The sequence below is a fragment of the Oratosquilla oratoria genome, chromosome 12, assembly GCF_046742065.1.
Source record: "Oratosquilla oratoria isolate Oo_2021 chromosome 12, ASM4674206v1, whole genome shotgun sequence".
Lineage (NCBI taxonomy): Eukaryota > Metazoa > Arthropoda > Malacostraca > Stomatopoda > Squillidae > Oratosquilla > Oratosquilla oratoria.
This window is the reverse complement of record NC_134788.1, coordinates 22,747,361-22,771,172: the sequence shown is the minus strand read 5'-3', so window position 1 is coordinate 22,771,172 and position 23,812 is coordinate 22,747,361. Positions and strand designations below refer to the sequence as shown.

The 23,812-nt window shown below is 43.0% G+C and overlaps 1 protein-coding gene across 5 annotated transcripts in view; it reads left to right on the top strand.

Moving 5' to 3' along the window:
• The first annotated feature begins 244 nt into the window (after positions 1-244).
• The window catches only part of LOC143031093 (5'-3' exoribonuclease 1-like), a 169,705-nt gene continuing 146,137 nt past the window's right edge, over positions 245-23,812 (top strand). For 2 of the 5 annotated variants that reach the window (XM_076194512.1, XM_076194514.1), the window contains exons 1-7: positions 245-504; positions 2,625-2,756; positions 3,857-3,951; positions 8,264-8,477; positions 12,911-13,075; positions 16,621-17,217; positions 18,500-18,943. In XM_076194512.1, the coding sequence (XP_076050627.1) occupies positions 430-504; positions 2,625-2,756; positions 3,857-3,951; positions 8,264-8,477; positions 12,911-13,075; positions 16,621-17,217; positions 18,500-18,943 (1,722 nt within the window). In that variant the 5' untranslated portion in view covers positions 245-429. Of the gene's footprint in view, positions 505-2,624; positions 2,757-3,856; positions 3,952-8,263; positions 8,478-12,910; positions 13,076-16,620; positions 17,218-18,499; positions 18,944-23,812 lie in introns of those variants that run through there. The other 3 variants (XM_076194513.1, XM_076194516.1, XM_076194515.1) reach the window with 3 other exon arrangements.

Here is a 23,812-nt window from a genome sequence, read left to right as displayed (position 1 = left end):
TATTAGTATATAATCTTAAAGTAGACTGTAATCTCAAGAGAAAATAAAATCTTAAAAACATAACATGATTGTAATCTCAAAATCATTCTACCCATGAGAGGTGATGTAATTTGTAATTTGAAACCTTATGTCAGGTATATTGACCCATAAAATTATTCAAATTGATAGATATTTAATTTAATTCAAAGTCTCAACTACTCATTATTACTTCCTAATTTTTATAATCAAACGAAATTTAGAATGAACCAACGAATACGCTTACATATCACTCCCCATTGAAGGCGTATATAAACATTGGCTATCTGATGTGTTGAGTTGTTTGGTAAAGTAAAATGCAGGCAGATTGACGTGACAATATATCTTGAGAACAACATTTAATTATTACCTGATCACATTTGCAAAGAGAGAAGTGACTTTACAAAAGCGACAATGGGAATACCAAAGTTTTATGGATGGACAAGTGAGCGATATCCCTGCGTGAGCGAGATAGTGAAGGAATATCAGGTTTGTAACTAAGGATAATATAGTGATGTTTATAAATTTACAGTACTGCTATGGCTACCAATATGCTTGTGGGACATAGAATATTTAGAGGTAGTTTGAAAAGGCACGAATGTAGGCTGACGAAGTTGTTTAAATTTTCAAAGTTTTCCTAAATTATCAAGTAACTACTAACTACTCACTACTGTTAAAGTTACGATAGACTAGGCTTATTTAGATATTTGCTTAAGTTCTTTACTGAAACTGGCCAACATGGAGTGTCTATTGCCGAATCTCTATGCCCTTATCAGGGAGTTTTGCTCCTCTTGTTGTCCTGGGATGTTATTAATTGGTTTAACTTTAAGGCAGTTGTTGAGATGATGAAAGCAGGTAAGGCACCTGGTCTGGATGGATGCCATGCAGAATGTCTGAAAAAGGGAGGTACAGTGATGGTGGACTGGTTGGTGAGGTTATTTAATGTTTGCTGGAGAGAGGGTAGAGTGCCAGAGGGCTGGAGGAGTGCCTGTATAGTAACAGTTCCTCTTTACAAGGTAAAAGGGGACAAGTGTGAATGTAGTAGTTTCTGAAGGATTAGCTTGTTAAGTGTAGCTGTGAAGGCTTATGGGAGGATCTTGATTGAGAGGATTAGAAGAGGAACAGAAGGAGTAATTGGTGAGGAACTGTGGATTTAGGACAGGTAGAGGTTGTGTAGATCAGATCTTTGTGGTAAGACAGATATGTGAGAAAGCTATAGGAAAGGAGAAGGATGTTTTATGGATCTGGAAAAGGATTATGATAGGGTAGACAAAAAGGCACTGTGGGAGGTTATGCACATATATGGGATAGCAGGAAAGATTTTGGGAGCTGTCAAGAGTTTTTATGAGAGTAGTAGAGCTTGTGTCAGGATTAGAAATGGAGAGAGAGTAGTTCGAGGTAAAGGTGGGACTTCGTCAAGGATGCTTCATGTTGCCCTGGCTGTTCAACTTATACATGGATGGGGTGGTGCGAGAGGTAAATGCAAGGGTAGTGGGTCAGGGATTGGAGATGGTTAAAGAAAATGGAGAAAAGTGGGAGGTGAGCCAGCTGTTGTTTGCTGACGACACTGCGCTTGTGGCAGGATTGGAGGAGGGATTGAGGAAGTTGGTGGCAGAGTTTGGGAGAGTATGTGATAGAAGAAAGCTAAAGATAAATGTGGGTAAAAGTAAGGTGATGAGATGTACAAGGGGTGAAAGTGGCAGTAGACTGGAAGTGAGCATTAAGGGAGAGCGACTGGAGGAAGTGGATAGTTTTAGATACTCGGGTGCAAATGTGGCAGGAAAAGGTGGAGTGAAGGTGGAGGTAGAATGTAGATTGAGAGAAGCGAGTAAATGCCTTGGTGGATTAAAGAGTGTAATGAGGAATAGACATTTGGGAATGGATGCTAAGAGGAGACTATATGAAGGAGTGATTGTGCCAACAGCACTGTATGGGGCAGAAACATGGAGCATAAGAGAAGAAGAGAGGAGTTTGAATGTGTTTGAGATGAGGTGTCTGAGAAGTATGATGGGGGTTACTAGGCTAGATAGAGTGAGAAATGAGGAGGTGAGGAGGAGAACGGGGGTGGAAAGGGAGCTGGAAGATAGGGTTGATGAAAGAATATTGGGATGGTTTGGACACATGGAAAGAATGAGTGAAGAAAGACTAGTAAAAGAGGTATGGAAGGCAGATGTGGAGGGAGTGAACATGAGGGGACATCCTAGGATGAGGTGGATGGATGGGGTGAAGTGGGCTTTAGGGAAGAGGGGAATGTCTGTTGAGGAAGGACAGGAGAGGACAGAAGACAGGGGTGAATGGAGAATGGTTGTATATGGAAGATGTTATGATGCATGAAGTGGAATGGATGGGGGATGAGGTAGTGTGTGTGAGCAAAATTTTGACGCAGCCCGAAGGGATTTCTCCCCGTCTTCTCCTTTATATGGGGGACAGAGAGGGGGGGTCGCCGATTTAATGAAGCGGCCTTGCTGTGGATGTGCTGTGTCTTGCGACACTGCTTCTGACCCAAGGCAGTGGACAAGGTGCAGGGATGACCCTGCCTTTTCCTTTTTGGCTACCTCCCTAGTAAGGGGGAAAAAGCCTTGGTATATGTATGTATGTTTTTTTCACAGATTCCTGAGTTTGACAATCTGTACCTGGATATGAATAGTATTATCCACACGTGGTCCAACCCAGACGATGCCGACCCCCACTTCAGAATCACAGAAGAGAAAATATTTAAGGATATTTTTCACCATATTGAGGTGAGTATTAATTGAATCCCCTCGTCATACAAATAAAAGTAGGAATCTTGTTCAGGCTTTTATGTGCGTGGGTAATGTAGGCCGTAGGAGTTCTCGTGGAATGGTTGGTAGCGTATGAGGCTCAGGCTTGGTCCCCAGGAATTGCCAGGTAGTCCACTCTGTGAATATCTTGAGTGGATGACGGTGGCTTTTGGGGGGAGTGGTGCTATAAATGAAGCAGTGGAAGCAAAACAAATTAGGCTGTTTGGCCCTGCAGTGGAGATGTTGGATCTTGCTCCGTTACCTCTAACTTGAGCAGTGAGGTGGATGAAGGGGGTGACCCATCATCCTCAAAGTGTAGAGATAGTAGCAAGGGCTTCTTTCCCCCTTATAAGGGAGGTAGCCAAGTCAGAGGTACGTATGTACTCCCACTTACACCACCCTTGCCCTTTCCCCCCTACTCATCTTAGCTCCTCGTGGATGACAGGGTGTCCCTGCATCCTGCCCACTACCCTGGGTCAGAAGCAATGCAGAAAGACACCGAACATTCACAGCAAGGCTGCTTCACTTAATTGGTGATCCCCCCCTCAGACCCCTCGTGCAGAATAGGAGAAGACAGGAAGGAGTCCCTTCAGGATGCGTCTGTCATAATATCATTCACCCGTAAGAACCCCTTACCCCCCTCCCTTGCATAACCGTCTCATCAATATGCAGTCACTTTCCATTCATCCCTGTCTCCTACCTTAGATGGGTATACGGTGGGTGTATGCTTTGATTTGGCCACGTTATATAACTAGGTCTCGTAATCCAAGATTTGCCAACTGCTGCTTGTGCAGATGTGTGGGCCCACAACCCACCTCGGGAAGGCTTGGACTTAAAACGCCACCAGTACTGGAAGTGGGTTTATGTCCTGGACCCAAATGTCCGCACAAGTGGCGGTTAGCAAGTGTTGGATTAGGAGACCTATGTGAGGTGATGTGTGGAGGAACATACCCTCTGATACTCATGTTTATTTTAAACTTGGAGTGGATTTGAGAATTGGTGGTTTCTTGCTTTTTGTCATGAGATTATATGGGCCAATTGGTTGTGACAGTGCTCTTAATGTGTTTTGATGTTTGTAGGTTTTGTTTCGTCTGATCCAGCCACGAAAAGTGTTCTTCATGGCTGTTGATGGAGTGGCTCCACTTTCGAAAATGAACCAGATGCGACGTGGAAGGTTAGTACGAGCTCTCCAGATTGGTAGTACTCTAGTACGTACTCGTTAGTTTTTTCTAGATGTTAGAGCAGTGTTTCTCAACCTTGCATACCTTTAAAATAAATTGCATGTCTTAAGGAGCCTCTGTGAAAAAAAAAGAAACAAGAAAAAAAGAAAAGAAAAAAAAATATATATATATATATCATATCTTTCTCATTTTATTTTCATCATGACAATAGGTTAGATAGGATGATGGAAACCCTGGTTTAGACGCTGCATTAGAGTTAAGTCTTCCGTAGATGCTAGACCAACTTTGGTATGACATAGCAAGGTAACTTCTGCAGAAGACTTGTAGCTTGACCTGTAGCTCTCAGGTAATTGGTAACAGCCTCTTGGGGGCTGCTCCCCTTTCAGGAAGTTGATGTTTGTAGTGTCCATTTGACATCTGTGGCAGACTTTGGAGAACTGCTTTCCAACCCCTTGGGTGAGTAACAGTTCTTCACTGTCTTGGTGCTCAGTGCAGCTGCTTGAAAGCAGAACACGAAACTGTGCAGTACGGGGGGAAATAGGTAGATTATTTTAGGGAGTTGCTGAATGTGGAGGATAGGAAGGCTGTGATTGTTGTAGCAGGATGTGACGGGAGAAGAGAACAATCAGGGTACAAGAGGGTGCTTGGTGGCTGAGCAGACTGGAGCGTCGTTACTTGCGATGGAAGTCGAGGTGACAGTGGTTTGAACCCTGCCATGGGTGAGTTGAACCAAGGGCATGGTTCATTAAATTCCATGCTACAGAGTCCGCTATAAAGGGCATCACCATAGTGCCTTGAAAGGAGGAGTTGTGTTGTTAAACTTAATCATAAAAGAAAGGGAGGGGGGAAGGAAAACAAAAATAAAATGAAGTAAAGAAAAACAAAAATAAAAGGCAATGCCATGGCCATCTTCAACTTTGAAGGGCAAACAACAACAGCAATCATCATAAGAAAGATGAAAGCTGGTAAGGCACCTGGGTGGTTGGATTGTCTCATTACAAAGGATTACAAAAGCAGAGCATGCTGATAGGAAACCTTTTGGTCCATAACTAGGTCGGATGAAAAAAGAAAGAGAAAAGAGAGAGAAAAAAAAATATATATATATATATATATATATGTATATATATATATATATAATATATATATATATACCGTATACTTCCGTGTATAAGACGAGATACAAAATTAGAGCAAATTTTTATGAATATATCTCATATCGGTAGTATAAGACGACTGTTAAAATACAAAAGTATTAGTGTATCAAACCTACTGTACAAAAAGAATTGTTTTGATTACGTTTATCAGCTGTTTTTTCCGCTATTTCTCTTTTCTTTCTCGTTACTTAACTGTATCCTTATACCAGATAAATTACTTACTGTATCCTTATAAATTGAAAATAAATGAAATAACAAAGCAAATCATGTATCATGATTTCCTGAGAACACACGTCAACTAACAAAAATGATTTGTTTACGCTCTTGGTTCGACTACTGTAATATACTTTTTTTATTGATAAACGTTTTATGTACTGAAATCCAAAATTTTTATTTTCAGTCTTAAAAATTACTGAAAAGTTATCGAAAGGAAAAGGTTGCTATGAACGCAACCAGTGCTCGATGTTTACATTTTTTTCAGCCGTGTTAAATGTGTTTACATAGAGTACTTAAAAGTACTGTAATTTCATTAATATAGAATTATTCCTCAAATTTATTAACAATTGCCATTTACTATAAAGATATGCCAATAATATATAAGGTAAATATGGTTTAATTACCTTTATTACCAGCTCGCTGGGTGAGTGGGTTAGGGTGTCGTTACTTGCGGCGAAGGTCGAGGGGATGGCGGTTGGAATCCTGCCACCAGCGAAGTTGAACCAAGGGCATGGTTCATTAAATTCTACGCTACGAAGCCCTCTGTGAGGGGCACCGTCCTAGCCTCCTGATAGGGGGGAGTTTGTGACATTAAACCATATCATCATTACCAGTTCTTATCATAATAAGAATCATTTCCTGTGTATCGGTGGTTATCGGCAGGCTAGCCTACCAAGTCATCTCACGTAGAATTCAAGGTCTGATTTTTATAATGGTAGTATAAGACGACCCTCCATTTTAAGGGGTGAATTTTTGAATTTTAGGGTCGTCTTATACGTGGAAATATACGGTATATAAAATATATATATATAATGATATAAATGATAAATTGAATAAATGCATATACATACATACATATACCAAGGCTTTTTCCACCTTCCAAGGGAGGTAGCCAAAAAGGGAAAGGCATAAAAACACTCCCACCCATTTCATCCCTAAATACACTTCACACCCCTCCCACCCTTCCTCTCATCTGAGCACCTCCTGGATGACGGGTCATCCCTGCACCCTGCCCACCGCCCTGGGTCAGAGGCAGTGTCGCAAGACACAGTACATCCACAGCAAGGCCGCTTCATTTAATCGGCGACCCCCCCTCTCCGTCCCCCTTTGCATATAGGGCGAGGACGGGGAGAAATCCCTTCGGGCTGCGTCAAAATTTACTCGCACATACTACCCCACCCCCCTGCCCATTCCTCCTCATGCAGTCACAACATCATCCACATACAACCATTCTCCACTCACCTCTGTCTTCCGTCCTCTCCCTTCCTTCCTCAACAGACATTCCCCTCTTCCCCAAAGCCCCCTTCACCCCATCCATCCACCTCATCCTAGGACGTCCCCTCATGTTCACTCCCTCCACATATGCCTTCCATACCTCTTTTACTAGTCTTTCTTCACTCATTCTTTCCATGTGTCCAAACCATCCTAATATTCTTTCATCAACCCTATCTCCCAAATCCTTTTTCACCCCTGTTCTCCTCCTCACCTCCTCATTTCTCACTCTATCCAGCCTAGTAACCCCCACCATACTTCTCAGACACCTCATCTCAAACACATTCAAACTCCTTCTCTCTTCTTCTCTTATGTTCCACGTTTCTGCCCCATACAGTGCTGTTGGCACAATCACTCCTTCATACAGTCTCCTCTTCGCATCCATTCCCAAATGTCTATTTTTCATTACACTCTTTAAACCACCAAGGCATTTACTCGCTTCTCTCACTCTACATTCTACCTCCACCTTCACTCCACCTTTTCCTGCTACACTTGCACCCAAGTATCTAAAACTATCCACTTCCTCCAGTCGCTCTCCCTTAATGTTCACTTCCAGTCTACTGCCACTTTCACCCCTTGTACATCTCATCACCTTACTTTTACCCACATTTATCTTTAGCTTTCTTCTATCACATACTCTCCCAAACTCTGCCACCAGCTTCCTCAATCCCTCCTCTGACCCTGCCACAAGCGCAGTGTCGTCCGCAAACAACAGCTGGCTCACCTCCCACTTTTCTCCATTTTCTTTAACCATCTCCAATCCCTGACTCACTACCCTAGCATTCACCTCTCGCACCACCCCATCCATGTATAAGTTGAACAGCCAGGGCGACATAACGCATCCTTGACGAAGTCCCACCTTTACTTCAAACCACTCACTCTCTCCATTTCTAATCCTAACACATGCTCTACTACTCACATAAAAACTCTTGACAGCTCCCAAAAGCTTTCCTCCTATCCCATAAATCTGCATAACCTCCCACAGTGCCTTTCTGTCTACCCTATCATAAGCCTTTTCCAGATCCATAAAAGCCCAAAAAACATCCTTCCCCTTTCCTATAGCTTTCTCACATATCTGTCTTACCACAAAGATCTGATCTATACAACCTCTACCCGTCCTAAATCCACACTGTTCCTCACCAATTACTCCTTCTGTTCCTCTCCTAATCCTCTCAATTAAGATTCTCCCATAAGCCTTCCCTACTACACTCAACAGGCTAATCCCTCTGAAATTACTACATTCACACTTGTCCCCTTTTCCCTTGTAAAGAGGAACTATACAGGCACTACTCCAGTCCTCCGGTACTCTACCCTCTCTCCAGCAAACATTAAATAACCTCACCAACCAGTCCACCATCACTAAACCTCCCTTTTTCAGACATTCTGCATGACATCCATATAGTTAAGTAATAGACAAACAGGTAAATAGTAAATAATAATTGACACACTAATAATAAAAGTGAATCAAGCAAATAATAATAAACAGACAAATGATAACAAAATAAATAGAGAATGTAAAATAAATGACAGTCATTACAGCATCTTGCTTAGGTGTTTATCTAAATGATTTTTAAAGCTTCGAACTGAACCATATTGCACGAAGGTAGGAGTATTTTTTGTGGAAGAGCAACTAGCATGTTTCACCGTCACCCTCACCTGGCAGGTTCAGCGTAGCATGGGGGGTAGAAGAACAAGAACAACAGGCTGTGGAACGTGGAGAGGAGCTACCGAAAGAGGCGCGTTTTGACTCCAGCTGTATCACTCCGGGTACGGTATTCATGGATCGCCTTGACAAGCAACTACAGTACTTTGTCTCCAACAAAATCACGCACAATCGACTATGGCAGCACTGCAAAGTTATTTACTCAGGTCATCTTGTAAGTAGGTCAGAATTGTGTGTGCAGCTAGAGACGGGTTGTTGTTCAGCATGATATAGATCAGTCTGGTTTCTTGAACATCCGTATCCTGGCTGCTTCGGTACAGACAGTGCACTAGTACCTCTTAAGTGTTGCGGTAGTACCAAATTTATATTGCATATCTCATTGTCGCTCTCCCTCTCCCCCTCCCCTCTCTCACTCTCCTTTCTCTTCTCTATCTCTCTCTCCCTCTCACCCTTTTCTATCTCTCTCTCCCTCTCACCCTTTTCTATCTCTCTCTCTCTCTCTCTCTCTCTTGTAAGATGTGGCTATGTACTGTGACCTGGTTTTTGGTTTACATGTATATTTTTCATCATGTAAAGAACTGTGTGTATGGATGATGCTGTGATGTAGTGTATCGATGATGCTGTGATGTATGTAAGGGAGTGGGTGAGGGATTGGGGTTGAGGGAGTATGTGTGAGAAATAAATTGATGCAGCCCCAAGGGATTTCTCCCCATCTTCTCTTTCTCTGCACAAGGGGATGGAGAGGGAGAGGAGGGGGAGTTGCCAATTAAGTGAAGCAGCCTTGCTGTGGATGTGCTGTGTCTTGCTGCATTGCTTATGACCCAGGACAGTGGGCGAAATGCAGGGATGATGACCCATCATCCAGGAGGAGCCAAGAAAAGAGGGAGAGAGTGGTGGTGGATGGGAGTGGAATGTGGAAGTGGATTTATGCCTTTGGTTACTTCCCTGGTAAGGGGGGAAAAGCCATTGGTACCCCGTCTGGGGTATTGGCTGCTTGTTATTGTGGCAAAATAGCATGCAGTCGATACTTTAGGGTCTATATGGGGCGCCCCTACAGACCAGAGCCACACATCATTTTGTCTATGATAGAGGAAAACTCTGTTCATAGAGAAATGATGAGACTTTTATACTACGACTGTCCCTCCGTTATGCTGTCCCCCCACCCTTTGTTGCTGTCCTGTACCATTTCTCTAGGTATTCTTTTTCTGTGGTGGGGAATTCCCTGTGGTGGGGGAAAAGAATACTGCCACCAAGTATTCCCACTTGGATCGTAAAAGGCGAGAAGAAAGGGACGGGGATTGGGATTAGGCATCCTTCTCCTTGTAGCTCCACAGGGCATGTTCCTAAAAGTAAAAGTAAAGGCATAAGAGGGTCTGGAAGGCCTCGGACCGGCACCCTAGGGTTTGGGTCTTTTAATGTGCGTGGATGTGGTACAGATGAGAGTAATAGGGAAGAGGTAGGTGGTATGTTTTTGAGAAGAAAGATGGATGTGTTGGGAGTGTAAGTGGGAGGTTTTCAGGAGTGAAGAGAGGGAGGGAAGGGGTGGCTATACTAGTAAGTGAAGAGATAGGTAAACGTGTAGTGGAGTGGGAGGAGGTTTCCTCAAGGATAATGTTGATGAAGGTGAAACTGGGAAAGGAGATGTGGGTTTTTGTAAGTGTATATGGGCCTGGCAGTGAGAAGAGTGTAGAAGAAAGGGAGGCCTTTTGGATAGATTTAAATGAGTGCATAGAGGGTTTAGAGAGAAGTGTAAATGTAATAGTACTGGGAGATCTTAATGCTAGGGTAGGAAAGGATCCAATTGATGGAGTGGTTGGGAAATGTGGAGCTCCAGGAAAAAATCGTAGTGGAGAGTTGATGGTGGAAATGTGTCTAGAAAGAGAGTTGATGATAGCCAATGCAGTGTTTCAGAAGAAAGTCAAGCATAAGTACACATGAGAGAGGGTGGTGGAGGGAAGGGTGGTAGATAGAGCTTTAATCGACTATGTAGTGGTAAATAGGATTATGATAGGAAGAGTTAAGGATGTACATGTGCTAAGGGGAGAGGGTGGGGGGAATATCAGATCATTTTCTGGTGGAAAGTAAGTTGAGAGTGGAGGACAGATGGAGAAAGAGGAAAGGGACAAAAGGTAGGGAGGTGCTTAGAGTGAACTCTTTAAATGAAAAGGAGGAGTACAAGAAGAAGCTGAAGGAGGAGTGGGAGGGAGTGAAGGATTGAATAGAGGTAAGTGTGGGGGAGGAATGGGGATGGTTCAAGGAGGGAGTCACAAAGTGTGCAAAGATGGTGTGTGGAACAAAAAGGTCAGGAGGAAATAGAAGGAAGGGTAGTGAATGGTGGGATGAGGAAATGAAGAAGGTTGTAGAAGAAGCGAGGTTACACAAATTGGTTACAAAATAGGACGAGGGAGTCATATGAGAGGTACAAAGAAAAGAAAAGAGAAGTTAAGAAAAAGGTAAAGGAGGCAAAGAGGAGACCAGATGTAAAATGGGGTAAGAGTATGGCAGAAAATTTTGAGAGTAATAAAAAGATGTTTTGGAAAGAAATAAAGAGAGGAAGAGGAGGCGAATCAAGTAGAGAAGAAAAGGTAAAAGGTGCATATGGAGAGATGATAATGGAAGAGAAGGCAGTAAGGGGAAGATGGGCAGAATATTTTAGGGAGTTGCTAAATGTGAAGGAGGATAGGGAGGGAAAGATAGCTGCGGTCGGAAATGCTAAGAAAATGACCGTGATGAATGAGGAAAATGGAGGAGAAATAAGGAAGGATGAAGTGAAGGCAGCTGTTAAGATGATGAAAGCAGGTCAGGCACCTTGTCTGGATAGATGCCATGCAGAATGTCTCAAAAAAGGAGGTACAGTGATGGTGGACTGGTTGGTGAGGTTATTTAATGTTTGCTGGAGAGAAGGTAGAGTGCCGGAGGACTGGAGGAGTGCTTGTATAGTTCCACTTTACAAGGGAAAAGGGGACAAGTGTGAATGTAGTAGTTTCAGAGGGATTAGCTTGTTAAGTGTAGTTGGGAAGGCTTATGGGAGGATCTTGATTGAGAGGATTAGGAGAGGAACAGAGGGAGTAATTGGTGAGGAACAGTGTGGATTTAGGACAGGTAGAGGTTGTGTAGATCAGATCTTTGTGGTAAGACAGATATGTGAGAAAGCTATAGGAAAGGGGAAGGATGTTTTATGGGCTTTTATGGATCTGGAAAAGGCTTATGACAGGGTAGACAGAAAGGCACTATGGGAGGTTATGCGGATATACGGGATAGGAGGAAAGCTTTTGGGAGCTGTCAAGAGTTTTTATGAGAGTAGTAGAGCTTGTGTCAGGATTAGAAATGGAGAGAGTGAGTGGATCGAGGTAAAGGTGGGACTTCGTCAAGGATGCGTTATGTCACCCTTGCTGTTCAACTTATACATGGATGGGGTAGTGCGAGAGGTAAATGCAAGGGTAGTGGGTCAGGGATTGGAGATGATTAAAGAAAATGGAGAAAAGTGGGAGGTGAGCCAGCTGTTGTTTGCTGACGACATTGAGCTTGTGGCAGGATCGGAGGAGGGATTGAGGAAGCTGGTGACAGAGTTTGGGAGAGTGTATGATAGAAGAAAGCTGAAGATAAATGTGGGTAAAAGTAAGGTGATGAGATGTACAAGGGGTGAAAGTGGCAGTAATCTGGAAGTGAGCATTAAGGGAGAGCAACTGGAGGAAGTGGATAGTTTTAGATTCTTGGGTGCAAATGTGGCAGGAAAAGGTGGAGGTAGAATGTAGATTGAGAGAAGCGAGTAAATGCCTTGGTTGATTAAAAAGTGTAATGAGGAATAGAACTTTGGGAATGGATGTGAAGAGGAGACTGTATGAAGGAGTGATTGTGCCAACACCACTGTATGGAGCAGAAACATGGAACATAAGAGAGGAAGAGAGAAAGCGCTTGAATGTGTTTGAGATGAAGTGTCTGAGAAGTATGATGGGGGTTACTAGGCTAGATAGACTGAGGAATGAGGAGGTGAGGAGGAGAACAGGGGTGGAAAGGGAGTTGGGAGATAGGGTTGATGAAAGAGTATTAGGATGGTTTGGACACATGGAAAGAATGAGTGAAGAAAGATTAGTAAAAGAGGTTTGGAAGGCAGATGTGGAGGGAGTGAACATGAGGGAACGTCCTAGGATGAGATGGATGGATGGGGTGAAGGGGGCTTTGGGGAGGAGGGAAATGTCTGTTGAGGAAGGAAGGGAGAGGACAGAAGACAGGGGTGAATGGAGAATGGTTGTATATGGAAGATGTTGTGATGCATGAGGTGGAGTGGATGGGGGGTGAGGTAGTGTGTGTGAGCAAAATTTTGACACAGCCCAAAGGGATTTCTCCCCGTGTGCTCCTTTATGTGGGGGGACGGAGAGGGGGGGGTCGCCGATTTATGAAGCGGCCTTGCTGTGGATGTGCTGTGTCTTGCGACACTGCTTCTGACCCAGGGCAGTGGACAAGGTGCAGGGATGACCCGTCATCTAGGAGGTGCTAAGATGGGAGGGAGGGTGGATGGGTGTAGAGTGTTTTCAGGGATGGAATGGGTGGGAATGATTTTATGCCTTTTCCTTTTTGGCTACCTCCCTAGTAAGGGGGAAAAAGCCTTGGTATATGTATGTATGTATTATTTCTACTTGTTTACAGACACCCGGTGAAGGAGAGCACAAGATAATGGAGTATATACGATACAGTAAAGCTCAACCTGACCACGACCCTAATACACGGCACTGCTTCTACGGGATGGATGCCGACCTCATCATTCTGGGTCTCACCTCACACGAGCCTCACTTTTCGATACTTCGGGAGGATGCAAGTATTTCATGAGATTGGTTTTGTACAACTTGGTTGAGACTCTTGTATTTTATTTCTCATAATTTCACAGTCCAACTATGATTTGATTTAAAAAAAACTTTGTATCATAGCTGAACTAATTAGCTTAATCCCTTTGATGTGATGACACCTACGTAGGCGTCATGAGGAGCAAGTGGGTACACGAGGATGCCGATGTCGGCGTCTTGATTATATATATTGTAGTTGTACCTGCGTGACCCCCATACTCTGTAAACTGGCTTCATCATATTTTCTATGGTTATCAAAATACACAATTCATCGAAAAAGAAAATCATGGTAAATCTCTATGAAAGTGCCGGAGCAATAAATCACCGAATTAGCTTGGATTGCAAAGTAGGTGGGATAAGTAAATAGTTAAGACTATGGTAGTACAGTTGTTTATGATTAGCCAATAATCAAGTATAAAACAGCCGAAGCACTAAATCACCGAATTAGCTTGAATTGCCAAGTAGGTGGGCGAGGTAAATAGTTAAGACCATGGTAGTAGGTACATACATACATACATACATATACCAAGGGTTTTTCCCCCTTCCAAGGGAGGTAGCCAAAAAGGGAAAGGCATAAAAACACTCCCACCCATTTCATCCCCAAATACACTCCACACCCCTCCCACCCTTCCTCTCATCTGAGCACCTCCTGGATGACGGGTCATCCCTGCACCCCGCCCACCGCCCTGGGTCAGAAGCAGTGTCGCAAGACACAGTACATCCACAGCAAGGCCGCTTCATTTAATCGGCGACCCCCCCTCTCCGTCCCCCTTTGCATATAAGGAGAGGACGGGGAGAAATCCCTTCGGGCTGCGTCAAAATTTACTCACACATACTACCCCACCCCCCACCCCCCCGCCCATTTCTCCTCATGCAGTCACAACATCATCCATATACAACCATTCTCCACTCACCTCTGTCTTCCGTCCTCTCCCTTCCTTCCTCAACAGACATTCCCCTCTTCCCCAAAGCCCCCTTCACCCCATCCATCCACCTCATCCTAGGACGTCCCCTCATGTTCACTCCCTCCACATCTGCCTTCCATACCTCTTTTACTAGTCTTTCTTCACTCATTCTTTCCATGTGTCCAAACCATCCTAATATTCTTTCATCAACCCTCTCTCCCAAATCCTTTTTCACCCCTGTTCTCCTCCTCACCTCCTCATTTCTCACTCTATCTAGCCTAGTAACCCCCACCATACTTCTCAGACACCTCATCTCAAACACATTCAAACTCCTTCTCTCTTCCTCTCTTATGTTCCACGTTTCTGCCCCATACAGTGCTGTTGGCACAATCACTCCTTCATACAGTCTCCTCTTCGCATCCATTCCCAAATGTCTATTTCTCATTACACTCTTTAAACCACCAAGGCATTTACTCGCTTCTCTCAATCTACATTCTACCTCCACCTTCACTCCACCTTTTCCTGCTACACTTGTTTATAATTAGCCAATGCAGATTTCTCTCTGAATCTCTGCTATTTGCCGGCATTAGCATATGTGCCTGTTAACACGGTTGTCAGTGCATTTGAGTTACTATGTGATACTAATATCTTTCCGCGTGAAGCTTAAGCTGTAGTGGCCTATTTTGAAGATACGTGGATAGGTCGTCCTGACAGAAGAAACCGTCGCAGACCTCCGAAGTTTGAGCTCGTGATGTGGAATATTTACCAAAGACAAATAATTAGCTTGAAGGATGGCATAGGACATTTGAGACACAGGTTACTGGGCACTACCCTAATATTTGGAAGTTTTTTGACTGCCTGAAGGAAGAACAAAACTATAATGAAGTCAATCAGTACTTGTCTGGTACTTCATCTCAACCACAAAGAAAGAAATACTGTGACTTCTGAAAAGATAAAAAACATTGTGGAAAGATATCCTTCATATAACAATGTCATTATTTGCAGGCAATAGCTCATAACCTAGCTTTCTGATTTTAAGTAAACCAGTTTATAGTTTTAAGTTTAGTTTAAGCTAATTTGTCATTTTTAATAGTTCTGTCTTTTAAGAATTTTAACTATTCTTAATAAATAGTACGAAAAGGGATTGTACCTTGTTTTTGTAATATCCTAAATAAAGGCAATGAAAGTAATTATTTCATTATAAAAGAAAAAAGTATGCTAAATAAAGGATCAAAACACGACCTAGTTATATATTTCAAATTAGAATACTTTTTTTTTTCAATTAATTTGTCATCAATAAATACGACGAAAAAAATTCTACCTTGTTTTTGTAATATCCTAAATAAAGGCTATGAAAGTAATTATTTCATTATCAGAGATAAAAGTATGCTAAATAAAGGATCAAAACATAACCTAGTTATATATTTCATATTTGAATGTATTCTTTTTTATTTTTCGATGAACAACTACCATGGTCTTAACTATTTACCTCACCCACCTACTTGGCAATTCAAGCTAATTCGGTGATTTATTGCTTCGGCACTTTAATAGAGATTTACCATGATTTTCTTTTTCGATGAATTGTTGTCGGTAAATTCACCTAGACCCCTCTGAAAGTGATCACTAAAGTCCATATTCTACCCAGCTTCCTAGACCTCAGCCCACCTGAGAAATCCCTTCCATAACAAACAGGAACCATACTGGCATAACTGCATGTAGGCAACCACACAGCATTGAGACAGGGCTTGATCATGTAATCAAATTGCCTTATATGCGCTGAATGGCCTGCCGGCTCCGGCGCTTGGCCTTTGAGCCAAAAGATTCATAAATCAATCAATCAAATTGCCTTAACCCATTCAACTCCGATGACAAGATGTCTTGTCATTTGGTCAAATAAAACAAAAAATCATAAAACACCAAAATGTTTGATCAAACACCAGAAAAATATGACGTCATATTTTTCTGGTGTTTGATCAAACATTTTGGTGTTTTATGATTTTTTGTTTTATTTGACCAAATGACAAGACATCTTGTCATCGGAGTTGAATGGGTTAAAAGCATAAATCCACTCCCACCCATTTCATTCCCATTTACTGCACTCCCATAAAACAAAAATTACTTACTATAATGATACTTTAATGTTTAACGAAAGCTTGCTGGCTGAGCGGGTTAGGGCATCGTTACTTGTGGCCAAGGTCGAGGTGAGGGTGGTTCGAATCCTGCCATCGGCAAAGGTGAACCAAGGGCATGGTTCATTAGATTCCACGCTTCAAAGTCCTCTGTGAGGGGCACCGCTCTAGCCTCCCAATAGGGGGGGAGTTTGTGACATTAAACCACATCATCATCATCACTTTATTGTTGGGTTTCTTACCTTTGAAACTGGTAAAGTAGGCTCAAGGCTTTATTTGTACATCTCAAATTTCGTAAGTTGAATGTTTGTAAGTAGAGGAACACACTGTCCACACCTTTCGTGGCTTCAACCACGGCTATTAGATCACCTTTCGTGTAGAGGAAGAGCATGCTGACAGGAGACCTTTTGGTCCATAACTAGGTCATGCACATGAATTGTAAGTCTGTTACGTGATCGTTAATTTTCTGTTTTTCTTTTCAGCTCAGGTTTGGAGTGAAGAAAGACCAGAAATGTACCACCATCCTAGAGGAAACGACTTTCCATCTACTACATCTGAGCCTTATGCGGGAATATATAGACTACGAGTTTAGTAGCCTGAGGGAGTTATTGCCTTTTGAGTATTGCATAGAAAATATCATAGATGATTGGGTCTTCATGGGGTTCCTGGTGGGCAACGACTTTATTCCTCCCCTTCCGCACCTACACATTGACAAAGATGCCTTACCAACACTCTTCACTACGTACAAAGAAGTTCTGCCCACCCTAGATGGATATCTGAATGAGGGAGGCACGCTCAACCTGAAACGCTTCGAAAAGTTTATGGCGAAGCTGACTCAATTCGACCGGGACAAATTTGACGAGATCAATGCGGATTTAAAGTACCAGGGAAAACGTGCCGAGGAAGGGAAGGCATTCACTCCACAGAGGGAAGCAGAAAATGGAGCCAAGAAGCTCGAAGCATTTCAGTTTGATGATGAACCATTTGACAACGCATGTGGGGCCCTGGAGGACCTGAATGATGATGATGAGATGGAGGAACATGTTCGAAAGACTTTGGATAAACTGGACATTTCACAGGTCAGTTGAAGGGAAGTTTTTATGGAGATGAGTCAGTATCTCTGTTGTATTTTGAGTTGGAAATAGTGTAAAAGACAAGAATGAATGGATATTGGGAATAGATGAAGGGATGTCTATATAGCTGGGGTGGTGTATATATATCTGTATACCAAGGGAAGTAGACAAGTCAAAGCATGCATCCACTCCCTCCCGTCCACCACCCTTTTTTCCCAGTTATCTTAGCTCCTCTTGGATGAAGGGTCATCCCTGTGTCCTGCCCACTGCCTGGGTCAGATGCAATGCAGCAAGACACATCACATCCACAGCAGGGCCACTGCACTTACAAGGCTACCCTGTCTCTCCATCCCCTCACGTGGAAAACAAAATAGACAAGAAATCCCTTTGGGACCTTGTCCTGGGGTATTGGCTGCATGTTATTGTGCAGCAGTACCAATTGCACAGGGATTTTTCCCTGTCTTCTCTTTTTATGCATGAAGGGACAGAGATGGGGGATTACCGATTAAATGAAGCGGCCTTGGTGTGGATGTCCTGTCTTGCTACATTGCTTCTGACCCAGGGCAGTGGGTGAGATACAGGGATGACCCGTCATCCAGGAGGAGCCAAGATAAGAGGAAGGGAGGAGTGGTGAATAAAAATGGAGTGTATGGGGATGAAATGGATAGGAGTGGATTAATGTCGTTTGACTTTGGCTACCTTCCTTGTAAGGGGAGAAAAGCCCTTGGTATATAGATAGACTGCAGTTATAGCTGAGTCTGAGGATAGACTGAAGTAATGGTGATGGAATTTGAGAAGGTGATTGAGAGGAGAAAGATGAAAGTAAAGGTAGGCAAAGTTGGTGACAAATTGGATGTGAATTTCAGATATGGGAGACTGGAAGAAAAAGAGTTTTAAGTACTTGGGGAGGGGTCACAGTCGACCAATCTGTTACCCCTAGGTCTCTTTTGTATATGTCATAGATGAGTAGGGGAGGCACGGGATAAGACTACCTTCAGCTCTTTAGGCCCTAGTGTGGAAGAGCTGTACCTTACTGCATGGCTATTGAATTCAGACAGTGTGGCAGGAGAAAGGGATGGCCCCTCATCCATGAGGTACTTAGATGAGTTAGTTGGTTGAGTGGGTTTTTCCTTTACAATAGAGAGAAAGGGAGGTAGATCTAGGGCTCAGTCTGGTGGTTAAGGATGTTGATATGTTTTGAAGATGAGCATTAAGTATTAGACAGGATAAAGTGAAGAGTGCTGCTGTCCAATGAAGACAGGTTTAATGAAACAATTGCTCTGTTCAGGAACAGGATCGAGCCATGAACGACAACGAAACGAACTGCAGCAGCGTTGCCAGTCAACCCAAGGAAGAGGACGAAGAGAGTATTTTCGAGGCAGAGTTCTACACCCGAGTCGACGCGGCTATGTTACGCGAACAGGCCCATAGTTACGTGCGTGGCCTCCAGTGGATTCTTAATTACTATTACAATGGCATCTGCTGCTGGTCCTGGTTCTACCCCGAGTACTACAGCCCGTGCATCTCAGACATCAAGGACTTTGCTGACATGGATATGAATTTCAATCTGGGCAAACCCTTCTTACCCTTTGAGCAGCTTCTTGCGGTTCTTCCTCCTCAAAGCATCAAGCTCCTCCCCAAGGCATATTGGAGCCTCGTACTTGACGAGGGGTCGCCTCTGCACAAGTTCAACCCGAAAGAGATCAAGATAGTTTTCGATGGCAAACAAGAGGTTAGTGAAGCAGTTAGATGCTTTGTATATGTTGTAATTATTTATTTGTATCACTTTTATTTGTTTATTATATACATACATACACACATATACCAAGGCTTTTCCCCCTTACAAGGTAGGTAGCCAAAAAGGAAAAGGCATAAAATCATTCCCACCCATTCCATCCCTGAATACACTCCACACCCCTCCACCCTCCCTCTTATCTTAGCACCTCCCGGATGACGGGTCATCCCTGCACCCTGTCCACTGCCCTGGGTCAGAAGCAGTGTCGCAAGACGCAACACATCCACAGCAAGGCCACTTCATTAAATTGGTGACCCCCCCCTCTCCGTCCCCCCATGCATAAAAGGAGAAGATGGGGAGAAATTCCTTCGGGCTGCGTCAAATTTTGCTCACACATACTACCTCACTCCCCATACCCCACCCATTCCACCTCATGCATCACAACATCATCCATATACAACCATTCTCCAGTCACCCGTCTTCTGTCCTCTCCCGTCCTTCCTCAACAGACATTCCCCTCTTCCCCAAAGCCCCCTTCACCCCATCCATCCACCTCATCCTAAGACATCCCCTCATGTTCACTCCCTCCACATCTGCCTTCCATACCTCTTTTACTAGTCTTCACTTATTCTTTCCATGTGTCCAAACCATCCTAATACTCTTTCATCAACCCTATCTCCCAACTCCCTTTCCACCCCTGTTCTCCTCCTCACCTCCTCATTCCTCAGTCTATCTAGCCCAGTAAACCCCATCATACTTCTCATATACCTCATCTCAAACACATTCAAACTCCTTCTCTCTTCCACTCTTATGTTCCATGTTTCTGCCCCATACAGTGCTGTTGGCACAATCACTCCTTCATATAGTCTCCTCTTAGCATCCATTCCCAAATGTCTATTCCTCATTACACTCTTTAATCCACCAAGGCTTCTCTCAATCTACATTCTACCTCCACCTTCACTCCACCTTTTCCTGCCACATTTGCACCCAAGAATAAAAAATTATCCACTTCCTCCAGTCGCTCTCCCATAATGCTCACTTCCAGTCTACTGCTACTTTCACCCCTTTTACATCTCATCACCTTACTTTTATCCAGATTTATCTTTAACTTTCTTCTATCACATACTCTCCCAAACTCTGTCACTAACTTCCTCAATCCCTCCTCCGATCCTGCCACAAGTGCAGTGTCATCCGCAAACAACAGCTGGCTCACCTCCCACTTTTCTCCATTTTCTTTAACCATCTCCAATCCCTGACCCACTACCCTTGCATTTACCTCTCGCACTACCCCATCCATGTATAAGTTGAACAGCCAGGGTGACATAACGCATCCTTGACGAAGTCCCACCTTTACCACGAACCACTCACTCTCTCCATTTCTAATCCTGACACAAGCTCTACTACTCTCATAAAAACTCTTGACAGCTCCTAGAAGCTTTCCTCCTATCCCGTATATCTGCATAACCTCCCACAGTGCCTTTTTGTCTACTCTATCGTAAGCCTTTTCCATAAAAGCCCAAAAATCATCCTTCCCCTTTCCTATAGCTTTCTCACATATCTGTCTTACCTCAAAGATCTGATCTACACAACCTCTACCTGTCCTAAATCCACACTGTTCCTCACCAATTACTCCCTCTGTTCCTCTCCTAATCCTCTCAATCAAGATCCTCCCATAAGCCTTCCCAACTACACTTAACAAGCTAATCCCTCTGAAACTACTACATTCACACTTGTCCCCTTTTCCCTTGTAAAGTGGAACTATACAAGCACTCCTCCAGTAGTACGGCACTCAATCCTCTCCTCAGCAAACATTGAATAACCTCACCAACTAGTCCACCATCACTGTACCTCCTATCTTTAGACATTCTGCATGGCATCCATCCAGACCAGGTGCCTGACCTGCTTTCATCATCTTAAGGGAGTACGCGACACCTGGGTGGGTGAATTTGGTCAAGATATGGCATTTTTCAAAACTGTGTTCAAAATGTTCGTATACCACTTAGAAATAAATCCCGACAAATAATTTTCCAGCCGCGCACAATTTAAAGGTCCTGGGTGAGGATTAAAGGGACAGATTTAAAGGCGCAACCCACACTAGAAGGAGGCATGCCACTTAGGACCTTCAGGCGCAGCAAATAACGTTGAAATTTGATTGAATTTACACTCGCCCAGTGTATCAACGGCCAATACGATTGTGGAGGGGAAGGGAGGGAGAATATTTCGCCAACTTTGTGCGAAACTAAGCGTTAGTTACCGGCTAGCTCTGAAAAGGGAAGTACGCATGTCTCATGAGCTCTCATTGCAATCTATTACTTTAGCTAGTACATATTACTCTTTAGTACAGTCATCATGGGTAGCAAAAAGAACAAAAGAACATCACAATGACAAAAAATAGCAGTTAAAGATGGCAAGCAGTCAAAGACGACTAAAGATCTCACCACCTCTCACTCCACCACCGCCCTCACCTGCACCTCTGTGACGGTGACAGAGGTAAAGGACAACATTAGACTAAACAATTCAAAGAGGAAGATTAAATCCAAAGAAAGCAAGAGGAAAAAGATCAAGGCTATACAGGAAGAAGAAAGAAGAAGGGACATCATATGATGCTGGAGGGGGTGCCCTACCAACATAGATTGGCGAGGGGAATCTGATGAGGAAAGAGAAGGTGCCCACTACTGGAAAATAAACCTCTTTCCAATGATTTAGATACCCTGAAGACCCCCAGCAGAGAGGTTTCATATGAAGAAACCGCCAAAGGTGCAAAAAAGCAAATTATATGATGTTGTCGTCTGTGCGTCGTCACTACTGTGACATACTTATACTTTAGTTTTTCAGTATTTAAAGTACTTATAATTAAAATAGGTTGATAATTTTTACTTTACTTATTATATAATAAGAATTAAGCCATGAAAAAATCAGTCAAATTGGTGAAACTATAAGCAAGTTACAGATATATTCATATTTCAAGTTGCCATATCTCCGTTCGATATTTTTCTACTTTTTTTTAATCATAAAAAATCTAATATACATTAGATTTAGATGAAACTTACAGGGAATATTACTTTTAGTAACTGCTAGGGCCGATCGTTCGAATATTTTGAATAGGATGAAAGAGTTCGGAGTAATAATGGAAACGAGCAAAAAAATTGTATTTTTCACGATTTTTGCCAGCCATTAAAATTGAAATGCCTGTATGCAAAAGTATAAAGGAAATTGTTCAATTACTCAATGACCGGCCCTAGGTGTGCCTACTGACTAATCATAGCCAAAATATAAAACAAATTGGTCCACGTATTATGGTGCTGTGCACTTTTAAATGTTGCTACTGGTATGCGTACATGTGTACATACATCATTCTGCTTCACCTAAAATGTAGGCAATATGGATACCTATTTACCTGAGAAGTTTCAGCTCTTTACTCTAAATATTTTAGAAAATGACCTCCAGGTGTCGCGTACCCCCTTAACAGCTGCCTTCACTTCATCCTTCCTTATTTCTCCTCCATTTTCCTCACTCATCACGGTCATTTTCTTAGCATTTCCCACTGCAACTATCTCTTCCTATCCTCCTTCACATTTAGCAACTTCCTAAAATATTCTGCCCATCTTCCCCTTACTGCCTTCTCTTCCATTATCATCTCTCCATCTGCACCTTTTACCTTTTCTTCTCTACTTGATTCGCCTCCTCTTCCTCTCTTAATTTCTTTCCAAAACATCTTTTTATTACTTTCAAAATTTTCTGTCATACTCTTACCCCATTTCACATCTGTTCTCCTGTTTGCAAACTTTACCTTTTGCTTTACTTCTCTTTTCTTTTCTTTGTACCTCTCATATGACTCCCTCGTCCTATTTTGTAACCAATCTGTGAAAGCTCGCTTCTTCTCTTCTACAACCTTCTTCATTTCCTCATCCCACCATTCACTACCCTTCCTTCTATTTCCTCCTCTCCTTGTTCCACAGACCATCCTTGCACACTTTGTGACTCCCTCCTTGAACCATCCCCATTCCTCCTCCACACCCAGCTCTACTCTATCCTTTACTCCCTCCCACTCCTCCTTCAGCTTCTTTCCGTACTCTTTCTCCTTTTTCTTTTCCTTTAAAGAGTTCACTCTAAGCACCTCCCTACCTTTTGTCCCTTTCCTCTTTCTCCATCTATCCTCCACTCTCAACTTACCTTCCACCAAAAATGATCTGATATTCCCCCACCCTCTCCCCTTAGCACATGTACATCCTTAACTCTTCTTATCATAATCCTATTTACCACTACATAATCCATCAATGCTCTATCTACCATCCTTTCCTCCACCACCCTCTCCCATGTGTACTTATGCTTGACTTTCTTCCGAAAGGAGATGTGGGTCTTTGTAAGTGCATATGGGCCTGGCAGTGAGAAGAGTGTAGAAGAAAGGGAGGCCTTTTGGATAGATTTAAATGAGTGGATAGAGGGTTTAGGGAGAAATGTGAATGTAATAGTACTGGGAGACCTTAATGCTAGGGTAGGAAATGGTCCAATTGATGAAGTGGTTGGGAAATGTGGAGTTCCAGGAAAGAATCATAGTGGAGAGTTGATGGTGGAAATGTGTCTAGAAAGAGAGTTGATGATAGCAAATACAATGTTTCGGAAGAAAGTCAAGCATAAATACACATGGGAGAGGGTGGTGGATGGAAGGGTGGTAGATAGAGCATTGATGGATTATGTAGTGGTAAATAGGATTATGATAGGAAGAGTTAAGGATGTACATGTGTTAAGGGGAGAGGGTGGGGGAATATCAGATCATTTTTTGGTGGAAGGTAAATTGAGAGTGGAGGATAGATGGAGAAAGCAAAGGACAAAGAGTAGGGAGGTGCTTAGAGTGAACTCTTTAAA